The sequence below is a fragment of the Canis aureus genome, chromosome 11 (genome assembly GCF_053574225.1).
Source record: "Canis aureus isolate CA01 chromosome 11, VMU_Caureus_v.1.0, whole genome shotgun sequence".
Taxonomy (NCBI): domain Eukaryota; kingdom Metazoa; phylum Chordata; class Mammalia; order Carnivora; family Canidae; genus Canis; species Canis aureus.
Window position 1 is genome coordinate 50,805,019 of NC_135621.1, and position 14,708 is coordinate 50,819,726.

Here is a 14,708-nt window from a genome sequence, read left to right on the forward strand (position 1 = left end):
CCTCCCCGCGCCCGGCCCCGCGGCGGCCGCAGCCAGGGCCGCGCCCAGGGCCTCCGGGCGCTCGTCCGCGGCCCCCGCGCGGGGCCGTCCCCCGCCCGGCCGCCTACCCCGGCCCCGGCTCCCCGCGGAGGAAATTCTTCCCCGGCAGCCCCGGGCTCGCCTCACGTGACCGGCCGCCGCGGCTGCCAGCGAGAGTTTAAAGGTTACGGAGGAAACTAGCGCGGCCGCGGCCGCTCGCCCCCCGCAGGGCGCCCCCCCCCCAGCTCGGGCGGCCGCCGGCAGCGCGCCCCTCGGAGCCGCGTCCCCCGAAAGGGGCCCGGACGGGCTCCAGGGTGAATCTGCAGTCACTTCGTGGAACATAAACAAACGCGGACGCAGCCGAGGTCCTCTCCCAAGCTTTCACTTGTCAACAAGTTCCCGCGGCCCGGCAAGTCCAGGACGCGTCCAGGACGGGTCCCCCCAAGCAGGGGGACGACCCTCCCCGCCTCCCCTCCCCCGCCGCGGGGGAGCCGAGCGCCCCGGGCCCGCGGGACGCACCGACGGGCCAGCACGCCCCAGCCCGGGGCCGGGGGGCTCCCGGGTCTCCTCCGCAGGCCGCCCCCCGCCCCCCGCCCCCGGGGTCTGCAGCCCGGCAGCCGGGCTCGGTCGCGGAGCCCCGGGGAGATGCGCGGGCCGCCGGCCTCGGGGCGGGGAGCGCAGACCCGGCGTCCGCAGCCCGCAGCCGCCCCCCCCCCCCCGCGGCGCCCGCCCCCCGGCCCCCCCCCGCCCGGCCCCCGCCCGCCGCCGCCACCCGGCCGGCTCGCCCTCTCCGCGGCGGCCTCTCCTCGGCTCACTTTTCCCGTATTGCTCCCCCAACAGGCAAAACTTTCTATTTCCCCAAACACAGGAGCGCGCGCGCGTGCACACACACACACACACACACACACACACACACACACTGACGTCTTTTGCGCATTTCCTGCATTAGAGGGAGGGAGACTGGCTCGCACACCGACGGAGGGAGAGGAGACCGCGGGGGAGCGCGGGCGGGCGGCGAGCGAGCGGCAGCCGAGAGCGGGGACGCGGGGAGCGCGGCGGGCGGGCGCCGGCGCCCGGGAGGTGGGGCCGCGCCGAGTCGCAGTCCCGGCCCCGCCGCCGCCGCCGCCGCCGCCGCCGCCGCCGCCGCGCTGCGCACCGCCCGGTGCCGGCCTGCGCCCCAGCCCGCGCGGCGGCCGTCCCGACCCCGACCCCGACCCCGAGCCCGAGCCCGACCCCGACCCGAGCCCGAGCCCGAGCCCGCGCGGGGCTGAGGTTCCGGGCTCCCGGCGCCTCCCGATCGCCGCTTCGCCTCGCCTCGCCTCGCCTCGCCTCGCCTCGCCCCGGAGGAGGCGGCCGCGCCGGCCGTGCGGCTTGTGGATTCTTAAAAAAAAAAAACTGGCTCCGAGGAGGACCATTTCCTCTCGACATGCATCCCTCCGGATAGACTGAACATCCCTCGACCCACCCCCCGCCCCGCGCGGCCAGAGGCAGGCGCTGGGTGTGCGAAGAGGATCCGGGTTGAAATCTGCGCCCCCGGCTCTCGTCCCCGCCCCGTCCCACGCCCCCCTCCCCCTCCCGGAGTCGAAATTTCCCGGGGATTATGTTTCGGAAAGGTAGGTGAGCGCCGGGCGCGGCGCCCGCGTCCCCGCAGCCCGAGCCGGGAGCCAGCGAGGCGGCGCCACAGCCCCCGCGGCGCGCAGCGCGGCCGGCAGCTCGGTCCCCTCCGGGAGGCGCTGCGGGGGGCGGGGGGGAGAGGCTCGCTCCGCACGCGGACGTCCCCCGGCTCTCCCCCCCTCCCTGCTTTCCGTTAGGAACCCGGCGAGGAAATACATGCTCCCGCCGAGGACCGCCCGCGCCCGGGCGCAGCGCTCCCAGGTGTAGGGGGAGAGCGGGGTGGGGCGCAGGGGACCCTGCGAGCGCCGGGGCGTCGGCTCTTCACTCCTGCCCTCGGGGCGGACGGAGGGACCCCGGCCCCCGCTGCCCGCCCCGACCATGGTAGTGTTCAATGGCCTCCTTAAGATCAAAATCTGCGAGGCCGTGAGCTTGAAGCCCACAGCCTGGTCGCTGCGCCATGCGGTGGGACCCCGGCCGCAGACTTTCCTCCTCGACCCCTACATCGCCCTCAACGTGGACGACTCGCGCATCGGCCAGACGGCCACCAAGCAGAAGACCAACAGCCCGGCCTGGCACGACGAGTTCGTCACCGATGTGTGCAACGGGCGCAAGATCGAGCTGGCCGTCTTCCACGATGCCCCCATCGGCTACGACGACTTCGTGGCCAACTGCACCATCCAGTTCGAGGAGCTGCTGCAGAACGGGAGCCGGCACTTCGAGGACTGGGTGAGTCCGGGCGCCTCCCGGGCCAGGAGCCCAGCTCGGGGGGCCGCGGGGATGCGCCCACGGCCTTGGCACTGGTCACGGGGCGCCGAGACTTCTTGCCATCTGGGCTGTGTGTGTGCGTGCGTGTGTGTGTGTGTGTGTGTGTGTGTGTGTGATGTGTCTCAGCTGCCTTGGGGAAGCATACTCCATTTCGTCGTAGTTGAGAAGTAGGCACTGGAGCCACGGAGACCAGACTTGCAGAGAGAGTAAGGCCCTCTAGCCCCCTTCAGACAATGGGCGCTCCCGGGAGCTTGCAAGCTGCGAGAGCCCCCGGCCCTGGTGCCCAAGGTTGGCGGAGGAGCCGGCGCCTTCCGCAGGCGCGTGGTGGGCTGGCTGCGTGTGTGATTGTGTGTGGGTGGGTTCCTCCGTCCTTGGAGAGGCACGTGGAGCCCTGGACTGAAGGCTCCTTGCACGTCCTGGCTTTGTCCTGCGCAGCAGCGGAGCGAGGGAGCTGCTTTATTTTTCCCTCCGGGAGGAAGCTAGCTTGCTTCGTCGATTCTGTTGCACGGTGGTTAGCTCATCTTCTGACATACGGGGAGTAAAACGTGTTCCTCTCTAGGATCCCTCCTGCAGGGTCCCAGCAACATAAGCCAAGCTGGTTTTGCCCCCATGCATCGCCCATGCATCCAGAATGAGTGTTGTGTTTTAAAAATGGTGCTGCTTGCAAGAAACTGGAAGTCGGTCGGTGCCTTGAATCCTTCTTCAAGTTATTCGATTTCCCTGTTTTGATTTTCAGGATACTGTGCAATGAGATACTACCGCTAAGTCTGACATTGACTTAATTGATGACACTGTCAAAATATTAGGGACTTGGGAATGGGCCTTCCTTGTCCAAGTACTGTAAACCAAAGGCGCTAAACCTTGGCACCCAAAGAAGCAGGGAGAACCACCCTTCTTTTAGCTCTTTTTGAAAGGAAGGTGTTAAATTAGGAAATGGATTTCGGTGTTTTCTGATTTGCTACGTGTTTCCAACAAGAGCAGGTGTGGCCCTGGGTACATATGTTTTCAGGTTTCTTCGCTCTACATGAAAAGAGGTATCTGGTCCTCATGGAGAAACATAGAGGAATCCCCTTATAATTATTGAAAACAGACCACTTCATGATTGTCCTAGGGTCAGAGGTCGTGTATGAACCACGTTGGCATGTCACCTTACATATTTTGTAAAAGGAAATGGAGTTTTAGACAAAAATAGGAAAAAGTCTCCTCTCGTTATGCTCACACTGTGATGTAGTCTGCCCCAAAACCATGGTTACGGGGCTTACAGGGAAGCCTCAACTAACCATACCGAGTACAGCCCTGGGAGATTTGTGGCTTACACTTTGGGGAGCAGAATTATGGAATTCCAAAGAACACAGTGCCATTGCACCCCATTCCATTCATCGATGCCCCTTCCTTCTACTGGCCCCCCACCACTGGAGTTCCCACTCACTCCTCATTTCCTTTCCATATATAGGCTCTTTGACTCAGGAAAAGTAGTGCCTCTCTGAGGGGGAGCTTAAGGGATGACCAGTTTCAGGGCCAGACCTTAACACTAAAAATTGTGGTTTTTAAGTTGTTTTAGAACAGGAAGAGGACAGAAAAAAAACACGGGTATAGTAGAGAGACCACGGGGCCTTTACCACGTATGCAGATGAGGAAGATAGAGTGGGGCAGAGAGAGCAGATGGGATGAACAGTAAGGTGGCTCTAGCCACAGAACGTATCTTGGTTGGAGGGAGAGGTGTCTATGTGTCTCTGGTGATGCTTTGCTGGGGCCTGCCCAGACCCTGCATGCATTAGGGCGCCATCCCCACTTTTGAGCACTTGGAGTGAAGCATGCTGTGGGCACCGGCCTTGCCTTGTCATTATTCTCTAAGGTGCTTAGATTCATGTTGGACTTGGCCCTAGCCTGGATCACCTAGTGCAGAGGCATGTTTTAGAGACAAGGACATTGAGTGTCAGAGAAGCCAAGTGGGTACCCAAGGTCACATGCAAGCATGAGGGGACTGGAAGTAGAGCCCACACCTCCTATTGCCCATGGCTTGCCAGGGGGATGAGAACTGGGCCCCCCTGGCCCTCCCAGTCTGTTCCCTGCAGATTCATGTGCTGTGTCCCTGAGGTTTTCATTGTACACAGTAATTTAAAGTGCTTTCAAAATCATTTCTCTTTTGTCTCATAGCAAGTGTGAATTAGGTACAGCAGGTATTAGATTTAAACAAAACAAAACAAAACAAAAAAGAACAACTTGGAACTACAAAGAGGCCAAAGTCACAAGATGAATTGAGTAGTGGAGCTGGTTCTATTTGCTCACCTAGTGTTGGTTTCACTAAAAGATGCTGGGGGATGGAGGTGGGGGTGGAGGTAGGGGGCAGGGGAATTGGGGATGGGGGTGGCGATGCATCCGCAGAGGTGACTGGCCCTTGGAAATGGACAGGTTCACTTGGGCTGACAGAAATCACCTTTCCCATTCCTGTCACTGAGGGGACACCCACAGAATCTTACCTTTGGGCAGCATTTCCCAGGCTCAGGGGCTCTGTGCTTTTTACCTGGCAGGGGTGAAGAGATACCCTTTCTCGGGTGTGGCTAAGAAATCTGGCCTGAAGTAAGGAGATGCAGAGGGCCTGGAGCAGCTGCTTCTCTCATTGATGCGGACCGTTTCATTCAACTGCCCCATGAATTCACGGGTACTCACCCAGTTCCTGTTTCGTGCTCAGACCCAAGCAGGGAAGTTTAGCACTCTAGGCAGCCCAGAGGTAAAAGAGATTGGGTGACTCTCAGGGGCCTTCCATTTCATTAGGGAAGTGCCACTAAATAGATACATGTAGACACTCAAGTAGCAGTTAGGCTCTAAATGAGTGGGACCATAAGGATGTTACATGAATTCAAAAAGGGCTGGAAGAAACTGGAGCGTTCCTGGAAAGAGGCATAAATTGGGCATGAGATGGTGGGTAACATTTAAAGAGATATTTGCAGGGATGCCTGGGTGGCTCAATGGTTGAGTGTCTGCCTTTGGCTCAGGTTGTGATCCCGGGGTCCTGGGATCGAGTCCCACATCGGGCTCCCCACGGGGAGACTGCTTCTCCCTCTGCCTATGTTTCTGCCTCCCTCTCTGTGTCTCTCATCAGTAAATAAATACAATCTTAAAAAAAAAAAAAGAGGTACTTCTAAGAGGAGACAGCTTTCTGTGGACACAAACAGACACCCCTGGAATAAAGGCAGGGGATGCCTGTGGTGAGGCTTGGGGAGATAAAGAAGCATGGTTGAAACTGGGGTTCCCCATCAGCAAGGACCAGGCTAGGATGAAATTTCCCAAATTTAAGACTTTTATCTGAGTACCATCTGTGCTATTATGTACTTACAATTTTTAAACATTGATTCTCTTATTTGCCACTTAAGCCCCAGTATTCATGAAAGCATCAGTTGGGATGCTGTAGTTACAACATTTCTTCCTTCACATTAAAATAAACAAATAGCCTTTTAACATAAAAAGGAAGGACTTTCATCTCAGGTGCCTCTTAAACTCATCAGCCTTTATGGGGGCCACACCTGGGAAACACAGGAGAACGAGAAAGTTTAGAAAACTCAGGTGGATTCTAGAATGTTTAATAGCCAGGCTGAGATAATTATTCTCCAGATAATGAGAGACGTATCAGTTGTGATGACAAAGGGGGTTGTTTTAGAGAAAGCTCATTACAGAGAGACGGAAAGATCTGGCTTGTACTAAAAGCCGAATGCCATTAAACACTCTTGCTGCCGCTCATTTTCCAGCAATGAGATATATAATGCTGCTCTGACTTGAGTGTGCATCAGAATCACTAGGGGAGGGTGCTAAAAATATAGATCTGCCTGCCACCTTCAGAGCTTTTCATTCTGGAGTTTAGGACAGGCGCTAGGAATCCTTATTTGTAACACGCGGTCCCGGAGAGAATTGGACCATGCTTGGAGAAACAGGAGTAGAATAGAACTTGTGGGCCGGGGAGGGCTCTGGGTCATTAATGTATCAAGACTTCGTACGCAGAGATGGCCTGAAATTTTACAGTAGACCTTTGTAATTCCTTAAACCAGATTTATAAGCATAGTGGGGTAAATGAGACGTATTGGGACTTATTAGAGGCAGAGGCCCCGTGTACACTGGATGGAGCTGCTTTGCGCTTAGGACAGATGGTGGGAACGTGGAGGATGGCAGAGAGGGTACGTGGAGCAAGCACGCGACAGCTGGCTGCTCCCGCTCAGTCTGGAGTTGGCTGTGTGGTCACCTCACTAGTGTATATACTGAGCTCTGCTCTCCCCTGTAACACTACCCCAAAGCCATCTTTTGGTTTGTGTCACTCCCATGCTTGATCTTGTAGAGGAGCCACTCATAATGCAGTGGTAATGACTGTCATTCTCTGAGACATGGGTCAGCCCAGTGCTTAAGGGCAGAGCTCTGAAGCCAAACTCCTTGGGTTTTTTTTTTTTTTTAATTTTTAAAAAAATATTTAATTTATCTATTCATGAGAGACACAGAGACAGAGACAGAGGCAGAGGGAGAAGCAGGATCCCTGTGAGGAGTCTGATGTGGGACTTGATCCCAGGACCCCGGGATCACACCCTGAGCTGAAGGCAGACGCTCAACCACTGAGCCACCCAGGTGCTCCAACCCCTTGGGTTTGATTCCTGCATCTGCCACCAACCATTGTGATCTTTAGAGAGCTATTTGACCCGTGTTTCTGTTTCTTCCTCTGTAAGGAATGAGTGATGGTAAACGTATCTACCTCTAACAAAAAGGGTTTTGGGGGAGATGAAAGGTTACTACTACATGGAAAACGCACAGACCAATGCCTGCCCTCAGCAAGAACTCAGTGAATGTTTAGTCTCTCCAGTTATTTTTGTGTCCTCTAAACCTACCATGGGACTGGCCCTGAAGAGAGTCTTTCTAGATTTGGTTATTATACAGGACCCAAAGAAGCCAGTTTTAAATCATCTCCAAAATGTTTCTTTTCCGTTGGGTAGTGTCACTTGGCCAGGAATGGCATGCTAGTGTTTCTGTTTCCGATTTCCCAGAGAGCCTCACTGAAAAGGTTTCTCGAAATTATCCCATCCTGCTGACCCTGTGAGATCGGCCTGCACTGTTAACAGGTAAGGTTCAGGGACTGGTATTCATTGTTGGCCCCAGAATCCCTTGGGGGAGATTGTTACACGGCCAAAGCCAAGCTCTGTTAGTCCAGATACTGATGCTCTGGGCGGAGCCCATGGGCATTGCTGAGGCCCCTACTGAGTCTCACCCTGAGCGGGGCTAGGGTACACGTTGATATATGCTGCCTGAAGGCCTATCTCTATATCAGGACTTCTGTATAGGGAAATCTTAGAAGATCCCTGAAAACTTTTATTATCATTTAAATGGAGCAAGGTAGGGTCTAGAAAGGGATATGGAAGGACTGGGAATGGTCAGAGGTCCCTTTGCATGCACCTACCCTTTGAATTTGTCCACCAGCAGCTGAGGTTCCAGGATCTCTCTACACTTAACCCCCTACAGAGTCCTGTAATACTTATCGTCTAATTAAATATAACTCCCCTTGGTATGTGATTGGTTATTTAACAACTACCTTGGGGGTTAGTTCTTGCCCCAGTGCTATCATGGAAAGCCACTTGGCACTGGGGCTCTGTAGTCAAAGGGCCTTCGGTCTCCTGGGCAGTCAGACCTTGTTGCTCTGTCCTGTTTCTCCTTCTCTGTGTCTTTGACCAGCAGCAGATTGAGTGATTAATTGAGACCCTCAGGTCCCTACCTCTTCACTGCCCACCCCCTCAGATCTGTGGGTTCTAACTGTAGGATGCATCTACCACTCTTGAGGCATGTGACTTAGGCTCTTTATGCCTGTTTCTTCATCTGTAAAATGGGAATGTAATAGTTCTTATAATCATATGACAACCTCTTCCAGTTGTTGTGAGAAATAAGGGAATCTATGTAAAGTTCTTAGCAAAGGGCCAGGCTACTGTATATTTTAACAATTTTATTAATATTTGAAGAGTTATAGGTGTGGATTCATAGTTTGAGAATCTTAAATCAGAACATATGGTCCAGCGATATTTTTCTCTTTGATTTATGAATGTATTTATATGAAAAGTCTCACGTAGTCTAAAAATAAAGTTAATTTAGTTACATTTAACAATTGCCTTTTTGAAAATATTAGAATCCACTTGAAATGAGATTGTTTTGAAAAGTCTAGGAATTGTGTGGCCACTGTAGTCAAAGGTTAATTATTTATTGAAGCATATGACCAATTGAAAATAGGGACATTTGGGAGCTGCTGTTTTGGTTTTACTGTACCAGTTTCATCTAGTTTCATGGATTTAAATACATTCTCAAATGCTGTTGCCTCCAAATTCCTAGTTCCAACCCATATGGGTATAGCTTCAGAACTCATATATGTGACTGACTTCTAGTCATTGTCATTTGTGCAAGGGCATCTCAAACTCTGTTATATCAAAAACTGTAATCTGATGTCCCTCCCTTCCAGTTGAAGCCTCTCATTGTCTTCCCCGTCTCAAGACATGGCAAATGCATCCTTCTGGTTGCCCAGGCCAGAAACTGTGAGAAGCCATTCTTGATGCCTGTCGTTCTCACACCCCCATATCCAGTCCCACAGCAGCATCTGTTATCTTCAAAATATATTCCAGATCTGATCATCTTTGCATATCTCTGCTGATATCACTCTGGTCCAAGATCTTATCATCTCATACCTGGATTATTTCAACAGCCTCCTCTCTGGTTTCCTGCTGCCCCAGCTTCACCAGTGTATGTCACTCAGTTCACACATCTTCTTGGTAGAAACCCATGTCCTTACAATCTACATAACCACCATGGTCAGGCTCCTGTTATGACCTCGCTGACCCTACATCTCCAGCTACTCTTCCCCTGCACTCCTTCCCCAGCCTTATTGACCCCCTTGCCACCCTTCAATGTATTTACTGTATTCCTCCCTCAGTCTTTGCACTGGCTGTTCCATCTTTCCGGAATGTTCCTTTCCTAGGCACCCTCATGGTTCAAGTTCTCAAATATTACATTCTCAGTAAGGCTCTTTCTGGTCATCCTATTTAAAATTTCACCCTTCTCCTTGATCCTTTATATACTCCTTTCCTGCTTTAGTTTTACTCTTTAGCTCTTATCTATATCTTCTATATTTTTCTTATTTATCTTTATTATCTCTAGCACCAAAACAGAGTTTCTATAAACACACAGGTGTTTGTTCACTTGGTACCCCAGACAGTTCCTGGTTCCTTGTTGAATGAGTGAATGAATTTAAGTAAACAAGTGTGTGTTCCCTTAGCACCTACTGTGGTTAAGACTAAAGTTGTGTGCAGTATCATTCCTGCCTCCAAGGAGTATGAATTCTAGCTGGGAAGATAAGTATGGTAAGCAGTTGAAGGAATCCCCTAGAAAGTCTTTCTGTACAGTTGAAAGAAGTGAGGAAAAGGCAGAAGAATAGGATATTTTATTTTACAAAGATCTGTAGGATTCCTTGAAAATGTGCATATGGGGTAACGCCTATTATTTCCACGAGGCAATTTGCATTAAGCTGAAGAAGCAAGCCTAAGGTTTCTTTTTTTTTTTTTTAATTTAAGTTCAGTTTGCCAACATATAGTATAATACCCAGTGCTCATCTCATCATGTGCCCTCCTTAATGACCGTCAGCTGGGTGACGGGCATGAAGTCTGAGGTTTCTAAGGGTAGGAACTGTAAATGCTCTGGATGCCCAGGGTCTGTGCAAGGTCCTTTGGGAAAGGGAGAAGAAAAAGGCCCACTTGTCCTTCCTTTGTAGAGTTTAAAATCAAGTTTAAATTCTCATAAGGTCTTTAGATACAAAACCCTCTGTAATTGACAGCAACAAGAAATGAAATTTTAAATTCCAGTGCCCGAACTCCAGAGCTGGAGCTCATTGAAGCATATTTAGACAAAGCTTCCAGGGCTTTCACTTAGACTAAAAGAACTCCAGAGCAGGCCCGCAGTATTTTACATAAATAAAAGCTACACTTGGCAAAACATTATATTTCTCTCCAAGTTCCTCCGGGTATATATGTGCTGGTTAAGTAATTACAATCTATTATAATGCTAATCAGCAGGATCGCACCTGTTTGGAATCTAGTTTTCTGGCAGAAACCATGTGAAGTGGCCAAAAGTCTGTACTGTGCCGGGATTTCAGAGGGGACCAAGCACACTGTTGTCACTTCAGCTTGCCTGCCATGAAACAGAATGGAAACTCCAGAGGAAGATGATTGAGCCCCATAATATCATGCCTGGAAGAAAGAGGAGAGGCAGTCTCTTACAGAATCCAAGCACAGAAATGAGAACCTCCCCTGCCCCACCCCCTCCCTGTCGTCCCCTCTACTTCACCTTGAAATCTCAGAGAGGTAGATTTTTAAGCTAGTGAAAAAGTCATCTGTATTTGTCAGCAAAGAGTAAACTCATTGAGCCAATGACCCCAAGAGGTAGATCAGATTAAGAATATTATCAGGTTCAAGAAGGATTTAGGAAAATCATGGCAGGTGAATCTGTTTTTATTATTGAGGAAACACATAGACTTTGATTTTGCTTATGTCCTTCTTGAGTAGATTTTTCTGTTTTCAGATTATAGTATCTCTTAATGCCAGTTATCTTGCCCCAGCCAGATGTGAGCATCTTGTGAGAAGTGTCTTCCTCCCAGGGGCTCACTAAGTAGAGTATGAGCTACTCGGGAAGTACATGTAGCCAATCACTCCTCTGTTGGTTGAATAAAAGGCTGCCTTTGGGGTCTGTCTTGTAAAAGGTCACATAGGCAGCACTCTTTAATCAGACTTAGATTCTACTCTTTGTAGAAGTTCACCATCCAGTACAGTACTGAAAAGAAAGATGGCAGAACTCAAAAATTCTAACCAGTGGACAAAGTGGTTTGTTAATTCATTGCCCCAGCCATCCTTTCATCCATTTAGCAAATATTCATTGAATACCTTATATGCCAGGTGCCATGCCAGGAGCTGTACTCATGGTATAGTCTGGTAGGAGACACAATACTAATCAATAAGTTACATAAATATTCTGGTGTATAAATTAATTAAGAAGGAGAGCTCATCACAAGGCTTTCTGAGCCTGAGAACACCTAGACTTCACCTCTTTAGAGTTGGATTGCCTAATACTTCCTCCCCACCCCCGAGGAAATTTATTGACTAGGGGGTCAATTACCTCTCCTGTTAATCAGTGGTGTTGGACCTTAGATTTGACATGTGTGAAAGCAGGAGGTAGCATAGATCTAGACACCCTTATGTAAGGCCTCTGTTAACAATGACTCTGACTGACTTGGCTGTCTGCATTTTGGGCCTTGACGTTGCTCGACCTAGCACTTGATGATATTTTATCTTTATTGTTTTTCATGAAGCTGAGTCTTGTATCTCTGAAAAACTGTCAGCTTCTACTTTTTTCCCTCCTTATCTTTCTTTATTACTGTGATCAAAATCACAAAACCATTTCTGATAGCTTGCTTCCTTACCTAGTGTTCAAGGCCCACAAAAAGACATTTATTATTTACTTGTTTGTTTAGAGGGGTGAGGGGCAGAGGGAAAGGGTGAGAGAGAATCTTACACAGGCTCCTGTACAGTGGGTGTGGACATGAGGTGAATTCTCCAGGGAATTCCCAGTGTTGATCTCCATGGGGCTTGATCTTACGACCCTGAGATCATGACCTGAGCCGAAATCAAGAGTCCAACACTTAACCAACTGAGCCACCCTGGCACCCCTTCGTTTATTTATTTATTTTTAAGATTTTATTTATTCATGAGAGAGAGAGAGAGAGGGAGAGGCAGAGACAGGCAGAGAGAGAAGCAGGCTCCATGCAGGGAGCCCGACGTGGGACTCGATCCTGGATCCCCAGGATCAGGTCTTAGGCTGAAGGCCGATGCTCAACCACTGAGCCACCCAGGCGTCCCACATTTATTTTTTTAACGGAGCCCTCTGTCCAAATCTTTGAGCCACTCAAAGGATATTGTAAAAACAAGCAAGCAGAATTTCTGGAACTCAGGGCCTATGAATCCATCTCCCTACCTTTTAGATGGATGATTATCTAAACCATTTTGGGCCACTGAGAGAATCCTCAATCAGCCACTGAGGATGGAACATGTAATTGACCAGTATTTGCCAGACTATCTTTCAAAGAGTGGGAGTCTTCTAATATTCTCAGGTTGCTGTGATCAAAAAGGTTGGGAAATGTTGCAGAGTCAAATGCACATTAGTCTATTAAAGACTCCAAGATGGCCTATAGCAAAGGGATTTGTACACCTCTGTGTGTGTAATCACACGTTCCCCAAACTGAGTCATCATAGAATGCTGTTATTTGTGAAAAATTATTAGCACCATAGAACTAGTGTTTTGTGGATATATTTTGAAAAACATTATAATTAGAAAAAAGAAGGAAAGGACCTTTCTCAAGTGGGCCATTTGGGGATTTGAGATTAACACCCTTTTATGAAACAGTGAAGTTGAAGAACTGTGGGAATTCACTGGAGAGGAAGATTAATGTGGATTCTACTAGTTGGCAAAAGCTTCCTCATAAAATTTTGAGCCAGGCCTTGTAGAATATGGAATCTGAATAGACAGGGAAAGGAGCCCCTCTAAATTGGAAGAAGAGCATAAAAAATGTTGGGCAAGCAGTTTTTGGCATTTTGGGTGATGAGGGCAGTCAGAAAACCAGTGAGATTAAAGCAGGAATGCAGTCTAAAAATAATTGCTTCTTTAAAACACACACACACACACACACACACACACAACAAAACAATAAGTTATCCAAAGAAAGGGAACAGTGGATAGAATGGATATTCATTCATTAATCTATCCATCCATCTAGCCAGCCAGCCATTCAACAAACATATAATAAACACTTTTTATGTTCTAGGAATTTTGCTTGGGGCAAGGTGTTGAGCAGAATCACTAAGATCTATTGAACTCTTGGTTATCAAGGGAATCTATCCTAAGGGCTAGCCTCAATTTCCCATGCTGTATTTCAGCTAATTTTCTTCATTTATTTCTTGATAGGCCTGGTAGGATGAAGACTAGCTTTGTAGCATCCTTCATGTCACTGAGTGGTGGCTCATCTAAATTCATGGAGCTTAAAAAGTAATGTGGGCTTTAAAGTCAGTCCTGGGTTGAATTCTAATTTTTTCAGTTGTGGCTGCATGATGTTAGGGAAATTCTTTAACCAATCTATGCCACTCCCCTCATCTGTAAAATGGGAATTATAGCTTTCTTGTAGAGTTATTATGATGACGGATGAAACATGAAAAAGAGCCCAGCTTTTAGCAACTTCTCAGTAAATGGTAATTTATTATTGGTAACTGTCTACATTTAGTATTTTTTTAATTTGATATAGGTGGAATTGTGCTTTTGTCAGAAGATTTCATTCACTAATGGCCATCCAAGGAGTTTAAAGTGAAACTTTTTCCGGTGCCTACCTCCCTTCTCTCTGAAATGAGCTAGCAATAGGAATTCAGGGCTTGTCAGGTCCGAGGTGTGCAGAGCTAGAACCTTCACACTTGGCCCTTCTTGGGTGGCCCCTGGAGTGGGAAGCGTGGGGAACATGGATTACCTGCTCTGGGGCTGGCTTTGGTCTGGATGTATGGACCTACCTGATACATTGCTCCCTCTGGAATTTTTAAAAAGCAGATTCAGTGTCGCATTTCAACCTGAACCTCACCTGCATTAGCTTGTGGCCCTACCGTGGTAACCTGAGGATCGAGGATTTTTCACAGTCCCCTTTGCTGTGGCCCAGGTGTACGTCCCATTTCTCTGGGCCAAAGCGTCTGATTTCATCTCCCCACCATGTGTCTGTTCTGTGAGCCCAGCGTCTAACGGGGAGTGCTCACTGCCCTGTCGTCCTGGCCTGAATGTTGATAGCGCACAGAGGTACACCACTGAGAGGGCTGGACTTGGCTTTTGACCAGGACAGCAGAATTGCTTGGGAGTAACACGAGTTGAAGGGTAGCCAGCCGTTTGAAAAGATTACTGTATGCTTGTAAGGAATCATAAATTCCTTTGTTAATTTTCTGTTAGGACCCTTGCTTTTTAAGCTCAGATTTCATTCTAGATACTCGACACTGAAGTCGCAGAACTACATGTAGCAGAGAGCTCATTCGTCCTTCCTGAAGGATCTGTTCTCAGAAACTGCCTGTTCTCTTCAATCATCTGAGTCCTTTTCTTCCTTCAAAACTTTCTTCAGAATTCACCCAAGAGCAGAGGGTCTGGTTCTTCTATTTGGTAACTTTGTGACTTTGTGAAAGTTCACTTAACCTCCTCAAACTTTTGTTTTCCTTGTTTCTGAAAAGGGTTAATAA

The 14,708-nt window shown here is 49.5% G+C and overlaps 1 protein-coding gene across 3 annotated transcripts in view; it reads left to right on the plus strand.

Moving 5' to 3' along the window:
* The first annotated feature begins 1,664 nt into the window (after positions 1-1,664).
* Positions 1,665-14,708, plus strand: part of PRKCE (protein kinase C epsilon) — a 485,512-nt gene continuing 472,468 nt past the window's right edge. Inside the window, exon 1 of one of the 3 annotated variants that reach the window (XM_077915271.1) lies at positions 1,665-2,358. In XM_077915271.1, the coding sequence (XP_077771397.1) occupies positions 2,011-2,358 (348 nt within the window). In that variant the 5' untranslated portion in view covers positions 1,665-2,010. The remainder of the gene's footprint in view (positions 2,359-14,708) is intronic. The other 2 variants (XM_077915273.1, XM_077915272.1) reach the window with 2 other exon arrangements.